At 39.8% G+C, this 27,872-nt stretch overlaps 3 protein-coding genes across 3 annotated transcripts; 1 reads left to right on the forward strand and 2 right to left on the reverse strand.

Moving 5' to 3' along the window:
• Positions 1 to 29: 29 nt before the first annotated feature.
• On the forward strand, positions 30 to 22,660 carry LOC124637126 (Bloom syndrome protein homolog). The gene is made up of 20 exons (XM_047173469.1): positions 30 to 455; positions 722 to 798; positions 931 to 980; positions 1,106 to 1,252; positions 1,535 to 1,807; positions 1,969 to 3,124; positions 3,344 to 3,499; positions 3,785 to 3,897; positions 4,442 to 4,620; positions 12,542 to 12,832; positions 13,170 to 13,329; positions 13,902 to 14,094; positions 15,596 to 15,792; positions 16,295 to 16,452; positions 16,847 to 16,981; positions 18,473 to 18,634; positions 19,095 to 19,285; positions 20,027 to 20,198; positions 21,740 to 21,858; positions 22,184 to 22,660. Exons 1-20 carry the CDS (start codon positions 376 to 378, stop codon positions 22,288 to 22,290), a joined length of 4,116 nt encoding a protein of 1,371 aa, XP_047029425.1. The 5' UTR covers positions 30 to 375; the 3' UTR covers positions 22,291 to 22,660.
• Positions 6,413 to 9,691, reverse strand: LOC124637131. The gene is made up of 4 exons (XM_047173475.1): positions 9,053 to 9,691; positions 8,283 to 8,454; positions 7,783 to 7,815; positions 6,413 to 6,973 (listed from the first exon to the last, which is right to left on the reverse strand). The coding sequence occupies exons 1-4, from the start codon at positions 9,166 to 9,168 to the stop codon at positions 6,887 to 6,889; spliced, it is 408 nt and encodes a 135-aa protein (XP_047029431.1). The 5' UTR covers positions 9,169 to 9,691; the 3' UTR covers positions 6,413 to 6,886.
• Positions 22,661 to 22,976: 316 nt separating the features above from the next.
• Positions 22,977 to 26,661, reverse strand: LOC124637130 (sorbitol dehydrogenase-like). Its single transcript, XM_047173473.1, has 8 exons — positions 26,506 to 26,661; positions 26,215 to 26,248; positions 25,984 to 26,117; positions 25,461 to 25,651; positions 24,949 to 25,133; positions 23,917 to 24,095; positions 23,496 to 23,617; positions 22,977 to 23,128 (listed from the first exon to the last, which is right to left on the reverse strand). Exons 1-8 carry the CDS (start codon positions 26,554 to 26,556, stop codon positions 22,978 to 22,980), a joined length of 1,047 nt encoding a protein of 348 aa, XP_047029429.1. The 5' UTR covers positions 26,557 to 26,661; the 3' UTR covers position 22,977.
• Positions 26,662 to 27,872: the final 1,211 nt, after the last annotated feature.

Raw genomic sequence — 27,872 nt, forward strand, 5'->3', positions numbered from 1 at the left:
GTTTTGTTTCAAATATTAGAGAGGTGTAAAAGTAAACTGAAAGTTTCAGTTGGTTAGTCGAGTTTCGTGATTATCACTTTTTAGAATAATTCAATATGGATTGCCCGAATTGAATGCTGAAATATGAATTGCCCCGTGCATGAACCATATTGTAATATTAAAAGCCTGTTTGTACGTACTACAAACAAACTCAAGTCCCGAGTCCAGTAAAACTTATTACAAAACGCATTTTCAAAATTGATACATTTTTAGTAATGTCAATATCAGATGTAGGAGGATAACGGAACGTGAGCGTAAATAAACTTCGATGGACCGTGCGAAAAATTAAATTATAAATAAAATGCATAAAAATTAATAGTTGTGAATGATTTAACGATGTCATCACAAAGTAAACAATCGACATTGATGAGCTTTATAAAAAAAACTAGTGAAAATTCAAGTTCAAAAAGTGCAAGGTAGAATAACTTTTCCTATTGTTATTTTATAAGAATTTGTGCAATTATCTATTGTGTATTTATTTTAATATTGTACCCTAAGACGACTCACTGACCTAATATTTTCATTTGCTTTTTTAAGAGTTTTCTCGAAGTTGGTGTAAAGTTATAGTTTTGTGGAGGGTAGTGCATTATTAGCTTGTAATAAATTCGTGAATATCTAAAAATGCAAAAATATTTTCTGCTCTTTTTTCTGCTCAATATTTTCAGCTTGTTTTATATTACAGTGATAACAAAAATGAGCAGGCCTCAGAAAAGAAATCCAGATTTGTTTTTAAATCAAAGTCTACAAGTTCAGGCAACTGTAAGTATCCAATCATTGTTATATTAGATAGTAATTAATTATGATTCCACTCGGCTCATTAAAGGCAAGTCTTCCATAACTATATTATTTCAATTCAGGTTTAATGTGACACATGTCATATTACATTTTCAGGGACAACACCATTTAAAAAGACTTCAGACGATAAACCAGTGACAGTAACGGTAAGTATAATGTTCATTATATAAAAGATGAATATTTATAAGCCTGTTGGATTCCAATACATTTCTAATTTTTACCACCTAAAGTAATAATATTTGACTTTGAAAAAATGCTCCATATTTTTCAGAACCCCAAAATAACAAATGGGCATCAAGTATCTCCGTCCCTCCTGCCGAGCTTCAGGAAACCAGTGAACAATGGAATCAGTCCTCTGACACACAAAAATAACATACAAGATGATAATCAGAGTAATGACATGTTTGAAATGGATGTGGTGAGTCACCCCTTTTTTTAAAAAATACTCTTTCTCATTATTACACAAGATTTCTTCAAATATACCCAAGGTATACAATTCTTGTATGTAATATGTAGTAGCCCTTGTCTAGATTTGCTCACTTCATGAAATGCTTGATAGTGTCATGAACTATGACAAGTCTGAACTTGTTTTTACTTTAAAACACGTGGTTTGTTAGGTCCTCTTACAAGCCTGTCAAATGTTCCACTATGTTATACTGATTTGCCTATAGAATTCTAAAACGATACATAATTATTTCAGGATGATATGCAAGACCTACCAATAGCATTCAACAACAAAAGTAAGTCTCGAACACCAGAAAAATTAACAAAACCTATTAGAATAAGCACAACACCGACCCCACCAAAGAATAAACCTGAAATAAAAAAGGACAATAATAAGAAAACTTTGAAAACCCCTGAAAAAACCAGCCCCAGTAAAGATAAGGATCCATTGAGGAATATCAAGTTGGATGAGTCACTCTCAGGGTTTTTGGAGAAAGTGGCCAAACATCCTGCTTTGATTAGTAGTAAGGTAAGTAAACCTATATTCTATACATTATATACAGCTTCTAAATATGAGTATATTCTTCAAGTTCTGCAAGTATCTTCATTTTCTATCGGCGTAAATAATATTTTTTTAAATGTATTTATCAAAGTCAATTTAATTGAGCAATACTTTATTGTCAATTTTAGAATGGAATACAGCAAAAACACAAAGAACAATGTAAGGAACTCTACATAGATCTACTAGAAAAAATATTTAGTGCATTTGACAAAATACCTAACTGTATCAAAGAGAAATTCCCTGGATACAATAAAAAAATATATGCCAGAATGAAACAATTGAAATGTAAACTAAAAGCACTATTGACTGAACCTGATAGTATAAGTGCTAAAGTAGATGAAAATGTTGCTGAAAATAAACTTAGTAATGGTACAATGGACAACACATCTCAACACAATGGTAGTTCGAGTCCATCTCTGCTCAGTAGATATAATGACGATTTAGATGACTTTGACTTAGAATCTAGTGGAATACATAAGAAAGTCGCAAAATGTGTGCTAAACGACAGTAAAGACCCAGGTACTTCGACATCAACACCAGATTTCGCTACATTCAACAAAGGACCAAGAAATGAGTTACTACCTAAAAAATCATTATCTTTTGACGCTATTTCACCACTCAATAATTCATCTAAATTAGAAACAAGTTGTCAATCTGAAGCAGAAAACAGTACAAGTGAACAAGCTAAGGGGAAGGGTAAATTTGTGTTTAAAAAGCCTTCAAGATTAACACTAGAAGAGAATAAATCGACTCCTAATAAAGACATACCGTCATCTACTGCTGAAAGACTGAGAAATGCTTCAGAAAGGCTTAAGCCATTGGACACAACAGAAGCGCCAAAATTAGCCCCAGTGGCAGCTAGTTCCATAGACTTTCAAGCTCCTCAGTTCAGTAAAAGTTCTCTAATAAACATGAACAGACCTAGTAACGATTCAGTTAAAGAATTTGAAGAAGAGAGTGACCCAATGGATGACTATGAAGTTCCTATTGACATGGATGATGATATTGAGATTTTGCCAGAACAGTCAGCTACTGTTATCAACATCAGTGATTCGGTCGCTAGTACTAGCAATGCGAATGATGTTAACAGCGTTATAGATGTACCAGTGGATGATGATGGCTGGCCAGAGTATAGGCCAGAGGATTTTGAAGAGAAATTAGAAGTTTCGGGCAATGATGAGCCACAGGTGGTCAATCTGATGGATAATTCAGTTGTAGCGGACAAACCTAAGTATGAAGGCATGGGAGATTTCCATGCCGGCACTCAAAATGATGGTATTACTGGTGAGTTAAAAATGCATTTTTTAAGGAACTTTCATCGTCTACTCATAAACATAGGTCTATAACTATTTTATAAGAAGGATAGACAATAAAATTTACATTGACTTGTCCAATAAATGTTATCTGCTGACATATACACTGAATTCTGTTGTTATAAGGCTAATCAATAACTTGATCAATCAATTTGTCAAACAGTCTATTAATCTGTGCACAATATTTCAGGTGAATTCGACGGCCTAGACTACCCTCACTCCACTCTAATGATGGAAGTGTTCCAAGAGCGGTTCGGTCTGAAGTCGTTCCGGCCGAACCAGCTGCAAGTCATCAATGCAACGCTGTTGGGCCACGATTGCTTCGTACTCATGCCTACTGGTGGCGGTAAGTGAATTTGATTCTTATGTTTTAGTTGTTAAAGTTCAATTTAGGATAACATGTTGACGTAGTAAAATTATGTTATATTTTTTATTGAAAGTATTGGTTTCTGTATTGAGGTCGATTACTAACTTAACGAGACCTCTGTTCTTTTATTTTCTTTGTTGAGGGTAACTGTTTCCATATTTTATCTATCATCTTGACGAACCTTCGTTATCTATCGGGTTTTAATCTTTGCAATTTTTTTATTCTTTAGGACTCGGGTATTAAGTACATGGTTATTGCTTTCAGGTAAATCTCTGTGTTACCAGTTACCGGCGATATTAATGCCCGGTGTTACCATAGTAATATCTCCGCTCAAGTCACTTATCTTGGATCAAGTCAACAAACTGCTGTCTCTTGATGTAAGTTGCTATGAATTATTTATATTACAGTATTCACATTCTATAAATAGTGTTTTTTTCTGTGTGGACTTCATAGGTAGACGACCTCGATGGCGCAATGGTCACCATGCCGGACTGCCGAATCTGAGGTCCCGGGTTCGATTCCCGGTTCGGTCGACATGTGTGTGATGAGCATGTTTGTTGGCTGTGGTCTGGGTGTTACAATATGTATTTGTCAATATGTATATATGTAGCTATATGTAGTTTATCAGTTGTGTTAGCACCCATAACACAAGTTAATTAATAACTTACCATGGGGCTAACCAACCGTGTGTGAAAATGTGTCCAGACATTATTATTATTATTTATGATACCAGATTAAACTATAAAAATGAAAATATTCCTCTAATGCTGCAGTTGTCGAAGAAAAAGAAAAAAATATATATAATGTAATTTCAATATCTAATCGCAAATCAACGTAGAGATAGGTTATAGAAATCCACCGTGAGTGGATCTTGTTTTGTGAAATATTTTCTAAGAAGTTCTTATTGTTCATTTCGACTAGATCCCCGCAGCACACATGTCAGGGGACGTATCACTGGCGACTTGTGACGAGATCTACCACAAGCTGTCTCTCCGCGAGCCACTCATCAAGCTGCTGTACGTGACGCCGGAGAAGATCAGCAACTCGCCCAAGTTCCAGTCCATGCTCAGTGCACTGTACTCTAGAGGGAAACTTGCTAGGTAAGGCTAGTTCTGATTGCTTGAAGAAACTGTTTTTCTGTTGTTTAATCATCAAGGTGATATTGGGAGTCTGACTGATTAAAGCCTCATAATCTGGTAATATTTTTGGTTCTTCTTAATGTTTAAGATTGCTTTTGTTATGTGTGCTTTCTAAATAAAAAAATAAGTGAGGAACCTGGGAGTTGAAAAGAAAAGTGAGAAAGAGAAAATCCACTTTGAGTAAGCAGTAAGAGTTCGAGTCTCGTACTAGCAGCGATTCGATGCAGTCGTGTTGCTTACGCGTCTAATATTTTATAAAAGGATTAGGTATAAGCGCGGCGCGAGCCGTGGCTAGAGATTATAGTCGCCATGAGTGAACAACTTGTGGCGAATGAGCTGCTGGCTTTCCTGCAGCAGAAGCTGGACGTGATGGACGAGGTGTCCGCTGTCCATATCTGCGCGTCGAATTTCAGCGAGGATGACGTCGCTGCTGCAAAGCAGCTGCTGTACCGGTTGCTCAACAAGAGTGACCAGATGGTGTCCCGCCGGCGTGACGGGACAAAGAAGAGTATACAAGACATCATCACGCTACTTAAAGAGACCGACCCTGAAGACGTGCCGACGTTTGTGGCGAAGGACCTGAGTAAGCTCCCTCCCGTGATATTCGACCACGTCGACGTTACGTGCCTGCTGAAAGACATATGCCCGTTTTCACCAACGACCTCTTACCGTTTCCCTATCTAAATGCTACTTTTAGTAAGGATCCCTCCCAATTTGACACCTACCTAAATTCATTTTCACCACACTTGTACATGGATCCCTTAAGTAAGTGACAGATTACTAGTTCTACAAACGATAATGCAAAGTCGATATTTTATCGATAAAATGATTTTTCTGTACTTCTTAAAAAATAAACGTCTATCGAGTATATATTACTAAAGCCTGTGAGTTTTTTTTCTTGTGATGTTATTTTAATTTAACTTAAACTACATTACGCTATGTTTTATGCAATAAAACAGTAAAGAGGTTTTCTATAGGTGAATTTTTACCTATGTCATTCGCGCGTTTGTCAAATTGACTGATGTGTATGTGTACATAGAGCACAGAACATATATACCCTAAAGGGAAGAATAACGACTCCGTACAAATTTTATGAGGAAATTTTTCCTTACCGGCCGGCGCCATCTATATTCCGCCCACGAAAACTAGAGAGTAGAAGCTAGGGCGGGAGTTTCAAACTACAGTATATTCTATAGGTCATTTTTATTGCATTTTATGCACAAGTACAGGGGCCCGATTCTCCTAAGTTAATAATGTTAAAATCGAATAGAAATTGAATCGCAATATGATCGCAGTAGCAGTTTTAACCATATCGGGCATTCTGCTACTAATATAAGACCAATCGTATTCCAACGACATTCGATTGGTTTGCGATTGGTCTGCTATTTTGGTGATTTTGGTCTATACGGTAGTTTGCTCTACAATCATATTGCAATCGTAAATCATTTGCAGACAAAATGATTCATTATTGAATGACAGAAAAGGATAAAAACGTTTATTTCAAAGAAAAAATAGCGGAATGCCACATATGCTTCAATCGTAATTGAGTCGGGATTGAATCTCAGTCGAATGTGAATCGACTCGACTGAATCGTAAAATTAGGAGAATCGGGCCCCAGTGCGTTCGTCGATTATGGCTGAGCAAGATTATCACATTTTGCTCAGCAATAATCGACATGAAACACAGTGTACTTGTGCATAAATTGCTAATATTTATCTTTATAGAGCAGTGCAGCAGTGTAATAAAAGGAAGATTACAGTACAAGAGTTTTTTATTTAGCATGTTAATAATTATAATTTATTTCCAGAAATAGGGTACAAAAGGTGTTCATAAATCACAAGTATGTGCACCTATGTAATGAATTTTAAAATACATGAATTTAATCAATTTAGGTAGGTATTTCAGACATTTTCGTCCAAAATAACAAGTATGGATGGGCCTATTGCATACAATTTCAACATCAAAACATAAACAAACAAAAATTCTAGTTAGTTTTAAAGTGTTACTATTATAAAAAACAAGACTATGTTATTATACAATAAAGAATACTATCGATTTGTTTAACAAACAACAAGTTTACAGACATGGTTTAAATTATTCTATCATATTGTGTAATAAACGTTGGTGTTATTTCTTCTTTATTATAGAAATGATTAGGAAGAGAAAGACACTAGACCAATTATATTTTGATATTTACAAACATTTACTACACAACAAAAGCTATATATCAATGTATTTCGTTCCGGGCTGAAACAAATTTTTGAAAAACGATCTTGCCAAGTTTTAACATTTCAAACATTACTGCAGCCAAATCTGTTTTTCTCAAATAACTTTAAAACTGTAATAAAATATGTGTGCGTTCGTGCAGCGGAATGTTGTTGAATTTAAAGATTTTAATTATGCAGATAATTAGTGTATGACGTCCTATAATTGTGTATGGTAAAAAAAAAATTGTGTATGCAGCCATTGTGGAGAAATTCACCAAAAACTGATTCCGCTGGGCGAACGTTGTCCTGGCGAAACTTTTTTTAATCCATAGACTTTAGAAGAAAAGAGATGTGTCCAAAAATTAGTGTGTATTTGGGTGTAATTGTTTATGTATGAATGAAATCAGTGCATGCATAAACTTGTCCTTGTCCTTGTCCCCACATTCATCTTAAATTTACTTAAGAGGGATTTTAATGTGCTGGGTGCTGGTAAACAAATCATTCTCCTTAGCAATTTGTAGCTAGTTGGTGACCTCTTGTAGAGCCTCAATGCTATTATTTTAGCCTCCATGTTCCACCTGCGACCAGGCTTCTTCCTCTTATAATTCTGCAGTTCTCCTTGCAGTAACAGTGCAAATGTCGAACTCATTTTTGTATTGAGGATTTCTCGGACTGTCTCATTGTTACAAATAACATTTAAAAAAGATTCGTTTTTTAAATGTTTTACAGTTTTTTGTAATCTATACACCTTGTTCATACTACTTTTCAGTTTCCTCAACATTTTGCTTTTCTGGTCACTTTCTTGTTTTGAAGACTTGCACACAAACATTCCTGAATTGGTCGGAGTGATAATGTTTACATTATGTTCTGTTAAAGGATTCATTCTGGATGGACCGGCAACAGGTTCAAATATGGCAGATTGATCTGGCACATTAGAAGTTGTTGTATCCTGTAAATTGAAAGTTGATTATTTTAAATAAATTTAAAGATAACTCTTTAAATTTATTAGTCATAGATGAGGTAAATGTAAAAAAACATATATACAGTGTTATGGAAAAAACCAACAACCTCTTAAGAGGTCATTGTACTCATCATATATTTAATTTTTTAAATTTATATCTTGCAATTGGTTGGATAACCATTAGCAGATTTTTTGTGGGAATTCATTTATGCGAAAGTTCATTCTTCCAGTAAAGAATCTGCCTTCATATATAATTCTTACTCTGCTCTACTCAAATTCCCAATTTGGTGGCGCATAGAGCCCATGTACCTCCATAATCTTTGGGTCCAGGCCTTGTCTATGTCATTCAGAAATAGCTTTGCATAGTACAATGAACACTGAACATAATGTCTGTATTTCTGTGCTATATAAGACAGGTGTTTTAAATACACTTTCAAAATGATAATGGTACTAACCTTTTGGCATTGAACATCAGGTACAGCTGTTCTGAACAACTTCTTCTCATTAAAGCATGTGCTTTTGAAATGTTTGCTGCATAGCATCTTATGTTGTTTATGGAGTGCGTCCTGGAATTTTGGTGAAGACCAGGCTTCGTTTGGGAAGCAATACTTTGCCCATAATTCACAACTGAAAATTAAAAATATCAAAATTACACACTCATCATCAGCCTTCTAATGTTCCCACTGCTGGGACACAGCCTCCTCTCTAGGAGAGGGCTTGGGCCATAATCCACCCCGCGGGCCCAGTGCGGATTGGTGGATGTCACACGTCTTCGAATTTTTTTTTGGTTCTAGGACATGCTGGTTTCCTCACGATGTTTTCCTTCACCGTTTTGAGAGCAGTAGTGACGAAATAAATTACACAAAGTTATGCGCCAGATCGGGTTTGAACCCGCGACCTACCACTCGTAAGTTGGGGCAGTTACCACTCGGCCACCACTGCTCTCAAATTACACACTATTTTAATCATTTTCCGAGTTAAGATATTATTATATCATGTCAGTGGGTAGTCTTCGCTTTGATTGAAAGAGATGTTATATTAGATACGGGAATGGTGTAAGCAAGAAAACTTTTTATAGTAAGTACCTAATGATTTTTGGCAAGGAAAGTTGGGACTTAAGTATATAGGTATATATGTTACGTGAGTTTGTGGTAGTTAGAAGCGGAATTAACAATAAATGTGGTATTCTATGTCGTCTAAGACGAATAGCATGGAGTGTACATACCGCAGAGCATTTTTAGTGCCAGGCTTTGGAAACCGATGCAAAGTGATGCTGGGATCTTTAGAAGGTGAAGATCCACACAAGCAGCAGATTCTTGTGTTTTCTTTTTGTGAACTCATCGCGAATTAAACACAAAACAAAATCAAACAAGTCACTGTCTCAACACCGAGTCTATATCTCACAAATACACACTTAATTTCACCAAAACACAGCAACGGAGGAGCAAGCTCGACTCAACGTTATCAATGTATGTAGAATTAAATGGAAGTAGTTTATTTATTACAAATAAACATTAGTACAAGATAAAATGGTGCGCAACCGGCCGCAGACATTTTTCTTGTGACGTCAACAATGTCAAAACCAATATGGCGTCCGGACATTAGTGTTGCCACACATAATCCCCCATATATATTTTCTAATAAGTAATATTAAATTTTATATCTAATATTTCTCAACTAAGTATATTTTTTGGCATTAGAATAATAGCTAAAAGTATCTTCAAGGGTAATTTACTTTAAAAATCAATTTATACGCTCATTATTAGGGAGAATACGAAATTGTATTTTTGGTGGCAACATTATATATTTATCTCTTTTACTCTGATGTCGTTGACTCTCTCTTGTTTTCAAGCCCACCTTAATGCAATTCGTAGAACAAACTTGACAGACCCTGACATAGAGTGAGGTTAATTTTGGGCACAATTTTGGGTTTATTATTGTTGAATAGATAAGTTTATTTTGGCAGAGAAGAGAAAACGAGGATAAACCTTTCTTGCAGAAGAAAAAGACAAGCTAGTGAAATTGCTGACGTCTCATAGAGACACAATATTAAATAAAAAACGGATGGGACCACGAACGAAGCCAAAAACAAAGCTTGGATCCAGTCACAAATAGTTTTAATGCGATAGGAACCCTTTACAGGTAAATGTGAATAATATCTGTGTATAATAATATAGTGTATTAAGATATTGCCGTACAACTGTGTTCCTTGTTTTACTGTCGGCTTCATTGTATTTTTGTTCTCCATGAGTTGATGGATTTAAGTATGGGTTTAAAATTATATATTTATTTAGTTTCAGGTGGTGCGAGAAATTGGAAAGACGTGTAAAAACATGCTGCGCCCAGCCCACCTCAAATTGAATTCGTGCAGGAGGATGATGATAATGTTTGGTACATCATATGAGGACTAATATTAAAATATTTGTTTACTATCTTTGTTTTAATTTACATAATTTATTATGTTCAATGTTAGCCTACTTCTTACCTCCAGAGGGTATCCCTATCACCTAGGAGATAGGCTCCTCCATATTCACCATTTTCGAATCATTGGTATCTACTGCAGTTTTGGTATTTAAGGCCTATTCAAACCTGAGCGATATTCGCTGCCGCTGTGGGTAGAGGTAGATACCGCGCCGGTTTCGCTCAGGTATTTAGTATCAAGTATAGTTACCGGCACGGATATTGAGCTCTCGGCGGAAGAGTGGGGATCGCTTTGCGCACTGTACACAAGGCAATAAACCAATAAATGGCTTCTGCGCAGGTGAAGGTCAGGGCTCAATATCCGTGCCGATAACTATACCGCGGCTAGAGCGACCTGAGCGATATCCACTGCCGCTGTGGGTAGAAGTACATACCGTGCGGCAGCAGCGGCATGCATCCCGAACATCAACAGTAATATTAACGCATACCCACTGGGTTTTCTCTGTCGCAGGTGGTAGCGAATACCGCTTAGGTCTGAACAGTCATATTACCGCATAGCCGCATACCCACAGGGTTTTCTCTGCCGTAGACGGTAGCGAATACCGCTTAGGTCTGAATAGGCCTATAGTTGTCCCGGCCACCGCGAAACTACATCAGTGATTACCAGATTTGCATCTGTTATGGTCTGTATATTTATGGACATGCAGGACTTCCTATTTTTGAATAATTCAGCGACATCACGACCTAGCAAGTGCATTCATAGCAAGTGATAACCTATAATCTTATAAAAAAGTCATGATCATCGTACTTTTTTCTCAGACATCTGCTCTTTCACGTAAGATAGGTACGTGGTCTTCTAATGATTATTATTTTACATATCCACAACCTCCACAGTCCACAGCTTCTAAAATTTCTAAAAGTTTACGTTTCATTTTTTTTTGCTTTTTAAACATGGTATTTTTGGTGTTACATAACATATAAAGGTACATTTCACTATCCATCGCCAGAAACGGTTCAAAATATGTTTGTATTCTGTAATGATAATGATAGGAGTTGTTTAAGCAGGCATCAATCGGGCTCCCAAGTTTAAGTGAAATTTTTAGGTTAAAATTGACACCTAGGCTTTGGTGAAAATGAAATTCTTATTAAGTGTTCCGTAAATGCTCCCTAAATTTAGGTATTCGTTGGTGAAAACGGGCAATAGTCTTTCTTAAGGCTAGCTTAGCGGATGTGTAGAAGCAGCTGGATGCATCCCAAAATACCGTCGCCAGTTTGCGCAGCGAAGTCAACGAGATGCGTAAATCGGTAACGGTAACTAGGTCACCTGTGGATGCATCGTGCAACGTGAACACGCGGCGCGGAGCGTGCCTCGATGTATCGGGTGCAAGTTTCGCGTCACCGCCGAATGCTGAGTCGGCACAGTGCCTCGTGCGCCCCGCGGCCGCGCTCCCGTCCCTGCGGCTCCTCCGCGAGCCGCCGCGACACCGCTCGATCAGCTGCTCGTTTCTGCAGCCTCGGCGAAACCTAACGGTGTTCGTCGAGAATATGCCAGCGTCACCGGAAGCACTATTGGTGCCAAAATGAAGCCCGTGCCCGTAAAGGGACCGGATCGGGCTGATGATGATGGGTTCGTGATGGTGCAAAGGAGGAAGCGCCGTCAGCGAACCAACAAGAATCGCTGCGGCACGGCTCCTATTGAGCCTAACATCAAAATCCGTGCCGCCAAGCCGAACACCCCGGTGTACATCTCCCGCCTACACTACACCACTAAGGCGGAGGACATCGTGGAGTCGCGCCATAACGCCAACTTCAAGGCGTTTGTGGTGCGAGTGCCGACGTGTTTCCTGCACCTCGTGTTGGACGAGAACTTCTGGCCACAGGGCGTGGTGTTCCGTCGCTTCCGCGGACAAGTGCCACAGAACCGCACGGAGTGACGTAGTGCGTAGTGAAGTGTTACTAACATAGATTTAAGTTTTTTATATACTAACAATGTGTGTATAATATATTATGTATGTTAGTCTTTAAGGTATATATTTTTTGGCCTATGCAGCCTGAAATTTGATTTGAAGATTTGATTTGATTTGATTTGATAATGACTTTTTCTGTTTCAAAAGAGGTCCTTGCCAAGCCAGCCCTTAAACTATTTTACTATATTTTAGGCAGGTAAAAGTGAATAGACCTTGAACATATGTATATCGCTCAACTCCATTAGAATTTATACCTAATCTAGATTAATGATGATGAAGAGAGCACCTACCTTTCAGCCCCACCTAACTAACTCCACCTTCCTCAGGTTCGTAATCGACGAAGCTCACTGCGTCTCCCAATGGGGCCACGACTTCCGACCCGACTACAAGCGTCTCTCCATCCTCCGCACCATGTTCCCTAAGACCAACATCATAGCATTAACTGCCACAGCTACCCCCCGCGTACGAATGGACATATTACATCAGCTACAAGTTAAGAAGTGCAAGTGGTTCCTCAGCAGCTTCAATAGACCCAACTTGGCTTACCAGATATTGGAGAAGAAGCCTAAGTCTATCAATCAGGATGTCGCTGCGATTATTAAGCAGAAGTTTTTCAGGTGAGTTTGATGTGGTTTGTGGTGGGGTGAATATTGCCTTATTCGAGTTGTATGCCTAGAGTATGTTTTTGAATTTTGTACACAAAAATATTAGACTTATCGTGGTGTATAGACAAACTTGTGTTATTTTGAATAGATTGCCGATAGATTCTAAAACAGTAGTTGTTTCCTCCTAACATGACTTTTTGCACAAATCGATATCAGTTTAAAGCACAATCGATTTTTTAGCCTCTAAACACCGCAGCGTAGGTACGACTTCAAGCATTTTTTTTATACACTAACGAAAAGTCTTTTTGAATAGTTCTTTCTTATATAAGACATTCCAAATATTCCTCAGAGTGTCAGGTATAGTATACTGCCTGTCTCGCAAGGAGTGTGAGAAGTTATCGGAAGACCTGCGCAAGGCCGGCATCAAGGCAGCTCCCTACCACGCCGGGCTTAGCGATAAGAAGCGAGAAGAAGTGCAGGCCGGCTGGGTCGCTGATAGATATAATGTGGTCAGTATTAAATATTTCGAACTATATTTATCGTTATTTTTGAAACTATCGATTTGAATCGATTGATGATCGAATTGATTTTGAATGAATAAGATTTGAACCACGATTCTGTATCCTTCTTTAATTGTGTGATTTTAGTCATAATTCTTTTTTCGTTTAATTTAGTCGACTTTGACCGTTTTTCATTCGATTAAACTGCATTTTGTACGGTGAGAAATGTTAAACTAAGCTTTTATCCGCGTGATATAAATAGGTACCCCGAGAAACAGCTGGTTATACATGAACTGTGACACAAAATCGTCTGCCCAGTCTATTCATAAATATACTGCGGTCAGATTCGAGTATAATTGGATGCAGCTGAATACCTGTGTTTTACATGGACGATTGCCTATCTGACCTAAATCCAGTTAATCGGGGTATCTAACACCTCTTGGAGAGACTAGTTGTCAGACTTTCTGGATTCTTTCTTTCGATTGCCAAAGATGTTCAAATGATAGCCAGGACAAACCAAATTAAACGGATTCCGTAATACGTCACAAAATACCGTATCCTCGTAATTTTCGATTTTGCAGATTTGCGCGACGATCGCTTTCGGCATGGGAGTAGATAAAGCGGATGTCCGCTACGTGATCCACCACAGCATGCCAAAGTCAGTGGAGGGTTACTACCAAGAGGCGGGCCGCGCCGGACGTGACGGCGACACGGCACACTGCCTGCTGTACTACTCCTACTGCGACGTCGTGAGGTATCGCCGACTGCTCGACAGTGAGTATACAGTCAGTGGAGGACGCAGACACGGCACACTGCCTGCTGTACTACTCCTACTGCGACGTCGTGAGGTATCGCCGACTGCTCGACAGTGAGTATACAGTCAGTGGAGGACGCAGACACGGCACACTGCCTGCTGTACTACTCCTACTGCGACGTCGTGAGGTATCGCCGACTGCTCGACAGTGAGTATACAGTCAGTGGAGGACGCAGACACGGCACACTGCCTGCTGTACTACTCCTACTGCGACGTCGTGAGGTATCGCCGACTGCTCGACAGTGAGTATACAGTCAGTGGAGGACGCAGACACGGCACACTGCCTGCTGTACTACTCCTACTGCGACGTCGTGAGGTATCGCCGACTGCTCGACAGTGAGTATACAGTCAGTGGAGGACGCAGACACGGCACACTGCCTGCTGTACTACTCCTACTGCGACGTCGTGAGGTATCGCCGACTGCTCGACAGTGAGTATACAGTCAGTGGAGGACGCAGACACGGCACACTGCCTGCTGTACTACTCCTACTGCGACGTCGTGAGGTATCGCCGACTGCTCGACAGTGAGTATACAGTCAGTGGAGGACGCAGACACGGCACACTGCCTGCTGTACTACTCCTACTGCGACGTCGTGAGGTATCGCCGACTGCTCGACAGTGAGTATACAGTCAGTGGAGGACGCAGACACGGCACACTGCCTGCTGTACTACTCCTACTGCGACGTCGTGAGGTATCGCCGACTGCTCGACAGTGAGTATACAGTCAGTGGAGGACGCAGACACGGCACACTGCCTGCTGTACTACTCCTACTGCGACGTCGTGAGGTATCGCCGACTGCTCGACAGTGAGTATACAGTCGATGGAGGGCTACAGTAGGAAAATGAATTGAAAAATACGCAGAATTCATTTTTAGGTCAAACCAAACATAAAGATAATAATGTCGGGACACCTTTTCACACACGGTCGGTTAGCCCCATGGTAAGTTATTTATTAACTTGTGTTATGGGTGCTAACACAACTGATAAACTACATATAGCTACATATATACATATTTATAAATACATATCATTACACCCAGACCACGGACAACAAGCATGCTCATCACACAAATGTCGACCGAACCGGGAATCGAACCCGGGACCTCAGGTTCGGCGGTCCGGCATGATGACCATTGCGACATCGAGGTCGTCGAGATAAACGAAGTTTGGAATGCTAGATACGGAGAAGGAAGTTGTTACTTCGAGGCCCCCCACTTGTATTTAACAGAACCTGGACTCGTCTTACCATTTTCGTTTCAAAATTTTAGGTGTCCTCCAAAAATTCTGAGTGTCCTGCAAAAATTTTAAGTGCCCTACAATATTTCTTCCCACTGGTTTACATGTACAATAACTCGAACTTTCTAGCTACCACCTATTTCAGGAGATTATTTTTCAAGATTTTAGTTATGCCAATACCCCATTCAATTTCAACCAACTAAGACAACTATACCCACATTCCAGTGGAACGCAACACGACAGCGGAAGCCAAACGCGTGCACATAGAGAACCTCCTCCGTATGGTGGAAGTGTGCGAGTCCGTGACGGAGTGTCGGCGGGCGCAGGTGCTGGCCTACCTCGGCGAGCGGTTCCAGCGCCAGCACTGCGTGGCGCAGCCCGAGACTGCCTGCGACAACTGCAGAGCTGCACATGATTACAAGGTAAAGCTAGCACATCCAGCTAGCATCCTTCTCTAGAGAACCTCCTCCGTATGGTGGAGGTGTGCGAGTCCGTGACGGAGTGTCGGCGGGCGCAGGTGCTGGCCTACCTCGGCGAGCGGTTCCAGCGCCAGCACTGCGTGGCGCAGCCCCAGACCGCCTGCGACAACTGCAGGGCGGCACATGATTATAATAAGGTAAAGCTAGCAGATCAAGGTACTATTCTTCTCTAGTGGAACAGAACACGACAGCGACATCGACAAAGTAGAGATACGATAGATTTTTTTGAAGCTTTTTGCCCATTGTTAATGTTCGTTGTGTTTAATTTTATTGAATTAGGTACTTACAGTTTAATTTTTTCCCCCCTATTTTTCGGTTTTCCAAGTAAGAGTCGACATCCATGCTTCAAAGCTGACATATCAATGCTAAACTAATCTGCCAACTTATAAAAAAAAAACTCTACAAAACTTCACCACGTTATTTTAATAAAAATATGTAATTTCAGCCAGTAGACGTGACGGAAGAATGCAAGCTAATAGCCCGCTGTGTGCGGGAGAGCTGCGGCGGCCGCAACAGCTTCACGCTGCTGCACATCGCTGATGCACTGCGCGGCTCCATGCAGCAACGCCTGCAGGCGCTGCACAACTCGCCTATACATGCCCGGTCAGTTCTAGCTTATAGAGCATCAGCCAGTACACGTGACAGAACAATGCAAGCTGATCGCCCGCATTAAATTAAATACGATAATATACTGGTTAATATAATGTCGATTATAGATTATAGTCGATAGCACAAAGTGAAAAATAAAACACGCGAAAATAAAAACATGAATTTTTTCAAACAAAGTAAGTGTAATAAAAATGTGCGAGAATTAGAACACCATAAGAGTCAGTCATTACAAACTACAGAAATTCCCTCTTGAAAACTGACAGCTGTATCTAAATTTGACTGATATTTAAAGTTAATTTATATTTATTTATTTTTTTACGAGGATAGTTTTTTATATTTATTGTAAATATGTAAATATGAGCACAACTTCAACGTATTTGTGCTTTAGTTGCAAGTCATGGCACCGCGGGGACCCGATGCGGCTGCTGCGGCAGCTGGTGGTGCGCGGGCTGCTGGCGGAGCGGCTCGTCGTCAACAACGACATCGCCAGCGCATACGTCGTGCTGGGGCCTAATGTTGATAAGTCAGTATTATGTAAACATGAAATTCATCATCTTCACAGCCTTTTCCCAACTACTTTGGGGTCGACTTACAGTCTAACCGGATGCAGCTGAGTACCAGTGCTCCTAACCACTCTAACGTCCGTGGATAGTACAGTATCCAAGAAAAAAGTAGCGTCATACGCCCATGGATACTATAGTATCCAAAGCGACGAGTTGTGTTTAACTCCATCTATTTTAAAATACGGTATTATTTGTTGAGTTTTGACAGATTATCTATATAGCTGATGAAATAGTTCGACGAAAAAATAAGAGATGGTAGTGTAACAAGCTTTTGACAAAAAAAAAAATAATTTTAAGTTCAGTTGACGCGTTTGACGTTCGTTTCGTTAAGTGTTTTTATAAGTGTCAACTATTATGTCGTTTTGTTTTATTTATTTTACAAGTGTTATACATCAAAATAAACTAGAAGATTTGGGCTTTACGATGATGTTTAAATATCACAGTTTTAGCTGATAAATCTAGTCTAATTCTAACTTCAAACGATTGTTGTTTCGAAAAAAGTCCGGTCAAGGTCATAGGCCAATCTTAGTTTTGTTTATACATATTTTACAAACTTTGCATTAAAATATTATATTTAATATCGTAATAAGCAAAATAATACATTTTTCAAACAGAAATATACTAAATTCATTGAAAATTTCGTAATAGCCTTCTCGAGCGCGGGAGACATCGCGGTAAAATTACGAAGAGTAGTGTTTTGTTTCGATTTAATTAAAATACTTAGAGTTAACCGAATATAATCAAATATACATCAGAAGAAAGGGTAATAAGCCTAGTTTGTTCTGAAAATATTTTATTGATAAAATATGCAACAGTTGTCCCTTATATTTTAAAATGGTAGAAATAAATGTGTTTTTTTCTCCTTAAAATCATGTTTAACCCGGATTTTAGTATCAAAGATTATAACTAACGATTTTAAAATATCATTAACTTTGATCTGTATTCTTTAACCATTTTTTTCGTATTTTTTTCTTTATTTTAGCCATTACGGTTCAGTAGCTGTATAGGTTTTTTGTTACGACGAAGTTGCGAGTCTCGCGTGGTTCGGGTACCGCGCGCGGCTGGACGTTAGAGAGAGAAACGGTCGCGCGGCCCGGACGTTAGAGTGGCTAAACCCAGTTACCCAGGCCGATTTTAAAATTTATATTTTGATATTTCTGCAAGTAGTAGTTAAGTCTTCTAATTTCAATTTGGGTGTGTATTGAGTAATCCCAACAGTTACAGTGATTTATTTTGTGTTATTCAATGTAAATAACGTTCTTTACGTTATTGTAGGTCCCGGGATTTTTATTATTTTTTAGGGGAGACCCTCGTGGATTTCTATAACCTTCCTATCTGTTGATTAACGTAGATAGAATTCTAATGCTAATCGCAAAACAATGAATATCCAGGTTATCGAAATCCGCAGGAAAACCTTAATTATATCAAACACTATCCCCTCATCCCCGTAGACTGATGCGCGGCGGGCTGCGCATAGTGTTCCCCATGAAGCTGTCGGGCGAGCGGCGCACGGAGGCCGCCGCGCCCGCCGCCGCGCCGGACGACTCGTCCGTCGCGGCGCTGCTCAAGAGGCTGGAGGAGAGGTGCTATGCTGACCTGGTGGAGGCTTGCCGGTGAGGACTTGTTTTGTTACAACACACTTTATCATACTATCTCATTACATTATAATATCACACTATTACACCGCTCTATTATATTTTGTGATCACATCACGCAATCAAAAATCGCTTCATAATATCACACTAATATTGTTAGTTTGCGAATTTGTGAGTATGTACTTTTATGTTTGTAATTTATTTCGGCTGAACAAATTTTAATGGAACTTGATAATAATGCAACGCATACATCAGCGTACCACAAAAAGAACTGTTTATTCAAGTACTTTCCAAAATTATTATTTTTAGGATTTTTATCAAGATCTTAACAAGTATGATACGCCCACCATCATAAAATATCACCGTCCTCCACCAATAGTTATGATACCTAAAGATAGTTACTGTGCAGCGACTCACAATCTTTCTTGACCACAAAAACTATAACAAAAACTTACTATATTATATAATTTTTATATAGCGAGATGGCAAGTGCCCGCGGTGCCACCCTAGCCTCAGTCCTACCCCAGGCCGCTCTGAAGGCCATGGCGGCCAAGCTGCCGGAGAAGGCGGACGACATGCTGGCGCTGCCCTACGTCACGCGGGCCAACTACCACAAGTACGGCGAACAGCTGCTGCACATCACCAGTGCTTACGCTATCGAGAAGATGGGTGAGTGGTTACTTTAGTTTGGATATAAGGTTACCTAGTATTAATGTTAAGTTTCGGTAATTGTGTTATACAAACAGGCTAGTTGAGGTTAAAATAGCATTTAGTAAACAATGCTGTTTTAGATCACGTCATATGTCCATTATTAATTTTTAATATCGGTAAAATAATTATTGCCATAAAATCATACCGTTGCCTTTAATAAAATCATGCCGTTTATACCTCCACAGCATCAACAAGTAGATTGACCACCAAATCTGAACGTAATTTCTGATTCCTGTCAGGCCGTTATTATTATTTTGAAAACTGCCTCGTTGGTCTAGCTATCGCAAGTGCGGCTGCTGAGCACGAGGTCTCGGGTTCGATTCCCGAGTCGGGCCGAAATCGCTTTGTGGGTTTTAGAAGCCTTTCACAAAGCAGCCCGGAGCCTGGAAGCTGGTGATTGATACACCCGTGCATCGGTGAGCACGTAAATGTCGGTCCTGCTTGTGATCTCTCTCCGGTCGTGTCGGATTGCCGTCCCATCGCAATCAGAGAGTGAAGGAATAGTGAGTGCACCTGTGTCTGCGCAAATGCTCGTGCACTATAATATGTCCTACGTAGTTGGCTAATCTCCTTACATAAGAACAGCCGCCGTAGCCGATAATCGGCTAGGAGGACATCATCATCATCATCATCATCATCATTTTGAAAAAAGGCCATCAAACTATTTCCATATTTTCAATTCCATTTCCATGGCACCAGGTCTCCTAATGCAGTACCAGGATGAACTAGAAGAAGAACAGAAGAAGGAATCTCACATAGACGAGGGTTCTGACTCCGACACTGACTGGAGCCGCCTCGCCGCCAGCCAGGCGACGTCACCCGGCGGTAGGGGGAGACGACGGGGGACTTTCCGCGGGGGAGTGAGGAAGAGGTAAGATATAATTATGCACTTTTAAATTCCGAATCAGGGCTCCTTATGCCAGGATGAGTTAAAAGAGGAACAGAAAGAGTGGCATATAGACGAGGGTTCGGAATCCGACACCGACTGGAGCCGCCTCGCCGCCAGCCAGGCGAGCTCGCCCGGCGGCAGGGGGAGACGACGGGGAACTTGGGGAACCGCGGGGGAGTTCGGAAGAGGTATGATATAAATTTTAAATGTTCAGAAGTCAAAAAGTATGTACTGTGGATTGATATAAACAAAAAACTAAATTATAAAACAAAAATTTATGAGAAAGATAATGAAAAGATTTGGGTGAGCTTTAAATTAGATGTCGCTACTAGATAGATACAGTAAATACTAGTATATTACATTGACGACTGTCAGTTCTCAGGCTGTCTACTGTCGCAAATATCGAAGATATACTTAAAAAAAATCGGTAAAAAAACTTTTAAGTTAAACGGTTTTATCTTATGTGCACTGAAAACTAGAAAATAAAAAAAACTGTTACTTACCTATAAACCTACGTAGGTGGTCCCGGTCATATTAGACTAAAATAAAAACGTGGGGCCCATTACCTAACCATTGCTGTAATACTTTCTTCTAGAGGTATATACCTAATAGGTGTGGATTGCATCGACTTACTATAATCGTAACTGGAGATTTTGACAATCAATAAATCAGCCGTAGCGGCTTCACCAGCGAACGCCGAGCTCACGATCTACCAAAGTATAAAGATATGCTTTGCCATAGGTAGGATTTCAGAGGGCCCCACGTTTTTATTTTAGTCTAATATGACCGGGACCACCTACGTAGGTTTATAGGTAAGTAACAGTTTTTTTTATTTTCTAGTTTTCAGTGCACATAAGATAAAACCGTTTAACTTAAAAGTTTTTTTACCGATTTTTTATTTTCTAGTTTTTAGTATTCAATGAAGATGCCTACCGAATATTCCTCATTATATATGGGTCAGCAGTGGTGAGGGAATGCCAGACTCTTACTGACTAAAAACCGTTGTGTTTCGTCGTAGGCCTTTTATGTACCAGGACCACGGTAACTCTTTCGAACAATCCCGCAGCCCTGGCCCTGTTGGACCCCGCTGGGGTTGCTGACAGTATTCTACTTGAGTAGCCCTTTCATTTGATACCCATATTGAAGGGGTTGTGGAAAAAATATGTAATCCGCCATTTTGTACCGGCGGCCATCTTGGATTTACAATGTTATTGATATTACTATATTGTATTGTCATCGGAATTGAAGGTGTGTACCAAATTTCAGATCAATCTGACAACAGGAAGGTACTTAAATTTGAATTACAAAATTTGACCCAAGAATAAATAATAAAACAAACAGGATGAGCTAAATAAAACCGTTTAAAAATAGACATAACAACTGAACTTTAGGTCGCTAAGATTTATCTGTTACAAAGACTAATAGCAATTAGTAACGGGCTTCTCAAATATACCTCAAATGCTCTCAAACGGGCCCTCTTTAATAAGCATTGTTGTCGATTTAAAAGCATTAATGTTCTTCAGATACAAACGCAAGGGACCATCATCTGCCAAGAAGAAGGCGATGCGAGGCGCTGTGGCGGCCACCCGCAGCACACGAGGCGCCTCAAGAGCCACTACTCGAGGCGCCTCTACCTCTACAGGTCAGTCAGTACATATACTATTTATACTATATATTTTATTACTTGTTTAATTTTAGGGTGATATGTCTCCTCTTTTGTGGAAAAAAATTACTGCATTATGTTAATATTTTGGTTAAAATAGTCGTTCAGTCTTTGATTGAAAAAACGCCATTAAATCACATACGTCGTTTAATCTCGATTTGTTGACTGCAACGTTTAACAAGTCAGCTAAACAACGTAGGTATATAAGTGAGATAAAATGTTATTCAGCCAAAAGGCTAGCTGTTTGATTGAACGGAATGAATTCAGTCTTAAAATCTATAAAACCTTTTTAATATTGCCCCAGGTCGTGGTGGTAACCGACTGGGCAGTATGCCGGTTCCGCGCGGAACATCCGCACAACTGAACACGCGACCCGGAGTTTTCAACCCCTCGAAACTTAACCTCATATGAACAATGCTACGACAAATATGACTATTACTACGATTTATGAAGACTTTTCACTTTTAAGTTGTATAGCCAGTTTCAGAAAATAAAATTAATAGTAGACTCGAAAGAATATGTCTTCTTTGGTGGCAGTTTAATTCAAAGTATTTTGTAGAGGCGTGTTTTTGTCGAATTAATTACTGTGAAAGCGTAAATAATTTAATATTCTCTGTTTGACTAAGCTTTAATAACTTCTTATACTTCTAGTTTGGTGATACTCGTACTTTTGTTTTTAATGATTACAATACAATTAATTTTATATGTTTTTAATTATCTGAAGTGCCTGTTCTAATTTTATGATGTGTAAATAAATGTTGAGATTTGATATGTTTTAAAATTGTGATTTTTGTTTACCTTTCGTAGGCTAGACAAATGCAATATCTACCAGTTTTTTTTTTTTTTATCCACATCCATATTCACTATTTTTCTATCAATATGAGCATTTGGCATATACGATAAGAGAGCTCATTCTAGGCGTTTGGGGATTTTGTTGCTTCACCTCTTCCCAGCAAAATCACATAGGAAGTGGTGAAAAAGGGTGGGCGTGTTTGGGGTTGTCTTTTGTTAATTATGACGTTCAAAAAGTGCTGTTTTGCAGCCTAGTTTGAGTGTATGCTGGTTAGGGAAAGATAAGGTATAGAAATGAAAGCCAAATTAACTCTGTACATGTATAATGATCTTCATGGCGTTCCCGGACTTGGCGAGCTCGAGCGCCTCCTTGGTCTTCTCGAGCGGGAAGTGATGAGTGATGAACTTCTTCAGAGCTATGGCGCCGCTTGACACTGCTGCTATTGCGGGTGGGTAACTAGAAATTAAAGATAGATAGAATCTACATAATTAGGGTTTGCTTGATTAACGGTGTAATTAAAGAGTAGAGAGAGGTCCTGAGCTATGCTAAGAGATCGTGGTTATAGCTAAATCCAGTTCCCGTAGTTGTGAATGTGAAGTTGAATAAAAGTATTAGTTGCTAACTGTTTCCTGCACTTTCACCCGCGTCACGAAATAAAATACTTACCGTACTAGAATAAAATATGGGTAGCCTATATCAACAGGAAATTGTGTAGCTTTCCCGGTAGTGAAATAAACCATAACCAAGAGACTTACAATCAAACAGACAAAAATGTTTCCTCTATAAAATATTAGTATAAAGTAAATATTTCATAGATACTCACGTATTAACAATCCTATAGGAACCTCTCACGTCGACCTCTCTAAGCAGTGCTTGTGACAGCGGGAGCTCTACCTTGTTATCGCCTATTCCCACCACCAGCACCACGCCTGCAGTCTTCGTTACCTGGTAATCACAAAAATATTAGTAAGTAGTAGTATCTTTATGTCATCATCTGCCTATCCTTGTCTCAACTAGGTACGGTTTGGCTTCCAGTCTCGCAGGATGCTGCTGAGTGAGTCTGCCAATCCGACCTCCTCAACCTTGTTATCCGTGCAACACGATACCCTTTCGTAAGACTGGTTGTCAGACTTTCTGTCTTCTGACTACCTGTAACGAATGCCAAAGACATTCAAATGGCCAGGATCAGTTTCACTACACAAAGCGTTTGATTTATGATAAATTTCATTAAAATAACATCATACCAGCATAGCCACTCTCTGCACGGAGGCATACGCGCAGGCGTCGATAGTGACGTCAGGCTGGCAACCAAGCTGTGCCACGATCCCGTCCACCACTTCTTCATCACTATAGTCACGCTTCACTAGGAGTGCGTAGTCAGCTCCCAACTCGCGTGCCGTATCCAGTCGGGATTGCACCACGTCTGCGCAAAAGAAATTTTCTCTGGTCATTTTAATCTATAGAAAAGGTACTCAAAGTAATTTTAGATAAATACAATGTGCCCCAAAATAAAGCTGAATAAAAAAGTACATAACAGAGTACATAAGGAGCACATAAGAGAAGTACATAAGGGGAGTACATAAGAGGAGTATATAAGATTAGTACATAAGGGGAGTACATAAAAGAGTACATAAGAGGAGTATATAAGAAGAATACATAAGAGAGTACATAAGAGGAGTACATAAAAGAGTACATAAGAGGAGTATATAAGAATACATAAGAGAGTACATAAGGGGAGTACATTATTAAGAGAGTACATAAGAGGAGTACATAAGAGGATACATAAGAGAACACATAAAAGAGTACATAAGAGGGTACATAAGAGGAGTACATAAGAGGGTACATAAGAGAGCACATAAAAGAGTACAGAAGAGGGTACATAAGAGGAGTACATAAGAGGGTACATAAGAGGAGTACATAAGAGAGCTCATAAGAAAGTATATAAGAGAGTACATAAGGAGAGTACATAAGGCGAGTACATAAGAGAGGATTTCACACACGGTCGGTTAGCCTTATGGTAAGTTATTTATTAACTTGTGTTATGGGTGCTAACACAACTGATAAACTACATATAGCTACATATATACATATCATAACACCCAGACCGCGGCCAACAAGCATGCTCATCACACAAATGTCGACCGAACCGGGAATCGAACCCGGGACCTCAGGTTCGGCGGTCCGGCATGATGACCATTGCGCCATCGAGGTCGTCAAATTAGTTAGAGAGTACATCAGAGAAGTACAAAAGGGGAGAACATAAAAGGAGTACATACCTGTGATGAGTATCTTGCTGGCGCCCATGGCCCGGGCAGTCATGGCACACAGGATGCCGATGGGCCCAGCACCGAGGATCAGCACGCGCTGCCCCAGCTTGATGCCGGCGCGGTTGCACGCGTGCATCGCTATCGCAAGCGGCTGCACTGCTGCACCTTCCTCCATCGTCAGGTTATCAGGCATCCTTGCAAAAAAAAGAATTGTTTAGTCTTTTTCATTTGGCAAAGAGGAAAGAGGATCTTTTCACAAATTCTTTCCAAGCCAATGGTTTATTCTTAAGTTCAGTGTAGTCATTGTAGGTTCGTTGGTAAAGTAGTCGCATAGTAGACTGCCGTGCGCTGTTTCTTGGTATTTGTTCGGTTCAAGGACGGCCTAAAATCACTTTGTGCATCTTAAGAAAGTTCTCAAAAACCCCCGAAGTTGGCGATGGACATACCTGTGTCACAGATCGGTCTCAACTCAATACTAATAGACCACTATACAACAATGGAAATACGATAGTGGTACTCACTTATGACAGAAATCAGCAACATGCTTGTAATACCGGCAGAGGTTGCCGGAGGCGCCGACAGTAGAACAGTAGTGAGGCGCCACGCACAAGTTATAGCGCCCCACCTTGCAGTACTCGCACGAGCGACACGGCTGCGTCGGCTCGATCGACACGCGGTCCCCCACTGCTAGCGATGTCACGTTTGAACCGATCTAGTGTAAAAAGCAAGTATATAAATCGTCATGTCAGCCGAAAGAGGCGACCTTGGCCTGATCGTCCGCCCATCTAGTGGGAAGTCTGCCCACGCTGCGTCTTCCGGGTCGTGGTCACCATTAGATAAATTTTCTGCCCCAAGTAAGTACCCCAAATAGGACCCCGAAATGTCAGATATGTAGATTTCGCGGTAGCAACTTTACCGTGGTAGCAATTTATCAAAATAGCACCAAGTACTTAATTAAAATTCAAGGAAATTTTATGTGAAGAGTCTGCATGTCTCAAACCATCAACTTTGGTAGGTTTTAAGGTGGATATAAATTTTCCTCACTTTAACGACGACTCCAGCGCCCTCGTGCCCTATGATGGTAGGTTCGGTGACGGCCTCAATGCCGCAAGCGCCCGTCGTGTACAACTTGACATCAGTCCCGCAGATTCCCACGCAGTCCATTTTAACTAACACCTCTGCAAAAAACATTAGGCATCGACATAGGTACATATAAACATATTTTTGAATCGCCAAAGAAAACGAAAAGAGCTTTATCGTGTTATACATATTTACCATCATCGTTGATCTCCGGTACTGGACAATTTTCCTGGAAAAAAGAAAGTCCTTACTATTATTATAAATGCTAAACCATCGGCCGACCAAAAGTGTCTATTTTACTATTTCACTTAGGCTCAGTGAATAATGTTTGTTTAAAATTTGCAAAGAAAGAGCTAACATTAGGAAGCTGAAGATAAAGCTGCTATCTAAATTCATAACGCGTAAATTAATTGACATCGCATTTTATATATTAACTTGGTATTAAGATGCCTCATTCCTTAATTAATAAACACGGATTAAACTCACAATTCTGATGTCGTAAGGTCCATGTAACACCGCGGCGTAGTTTTCAGCCATTTTTGTAATCTTCTACGATATCTAAAATAACACAACTTTGTACTATGAGACAATGATATTATCTCCAACAATTACAGAAGTATGAAGTGATCGTTATTTTGTTTCACTGTTTTACTCTCCGTAATGTAAACATATGAAGATAATTTGTTACCAGATAACACGAGGTCTAAGTTGCTTTTACTGCGTATGTCCCACTTGTTTTTATCAATTTAGGATGACCTACCTACCAGCGATTTTCTGCAGATTCTCTCAGAGTCTTATGTCCTGAGAAACTGAGAGAACGTCTTCATCCCTACGCTCAAAAAAACCGTAATTTCCAAGCCACCTTATTCCCAACACTGTTTAAACGACGTGACGGTTTATTACTATTTTGCAAACTGTACAATGTACCACGCGCACAAACAGGGGCCCGATTTTCCTAAGTTAATAATGTCAAAAAATCGAATAGAAATTAAATCGCAACATGATCGTAATAGCAGTTTTAACCATATCGGGCATTCTGCTACTAATATATGTAAGACCAATCGTATTCCAACGACATTCGATTGGTTTGCGATCGATCTGCTATTTTGGTCTATACGGTAATTTGCTCTACAATCATTTTGCAATCGTAAATCATTTGCAGACATAATGACTCATTATGTCTGCAAATGATTAGTTATTATTTCAAATGATGAGTTATTATTTCAAAGAAAAAATAGCGGATCGCCACAAACGATTCAATCGTAATTAAGTCGGGATTGAATCTCAGTCGAGCGTGAATCGTATAACGCTTAAGTAAAATTAGGAGAATCGGAAATCCCAGGAAAAACTGAAAGAACCTTTTGATTCAAAACCTTCGTTTTGGTAGCTCCGATCTAAACCGACGCAGCTGATACCAGTACGTATGGACAGATGATAGGAGTATCAATTCAAACAATACACCTACTAACTCTAAACATGGTCGGGTATTACAGCGCTTCAGCACTGGCGGATTTTCCATTTTCCATTAAAAGGACAATGCCAGGGTGTGGGCTCAAAGTTTGCCCAGCAGTGGGAGTAGTTTCAGCTGGTTCCATAGTGCACTCTGAACACGAAATCCAAATATTTTTGAAATCGGTCCCAGAGGTCCCGAGAAAAACCGGTTCAAATGGTCTCCATAGATAGTCACTTAACAAAGCCTGAGCCATTTGCCCAGTAGTGAAAGTGGTGGAAATTCGTTCTTTACTGCACTGTTAACACGAAATCCAAATATTTTTGAAATCGGTCCCAGAGGTCCCGAGAAAAACCGGTTCAAATGTTAAACTTGATCAGTCACTTTATAAAGTCCAAGCCAT

This window comes from Helicoverpa zea, chromosome 15 (genome assembly GCF_022581195.2).
Source record: "Helicoverpa zea isolate HzStark_Cry1AcR chromosome 15, ilHelZeax1.1, whole genome shotgun sequence".
NCBI lineage: Eukaryota > Metazoa > Arthropoda > Insecta > Lepidoptera > Noctuidae > Helicoverpa > Helicoverpa zea.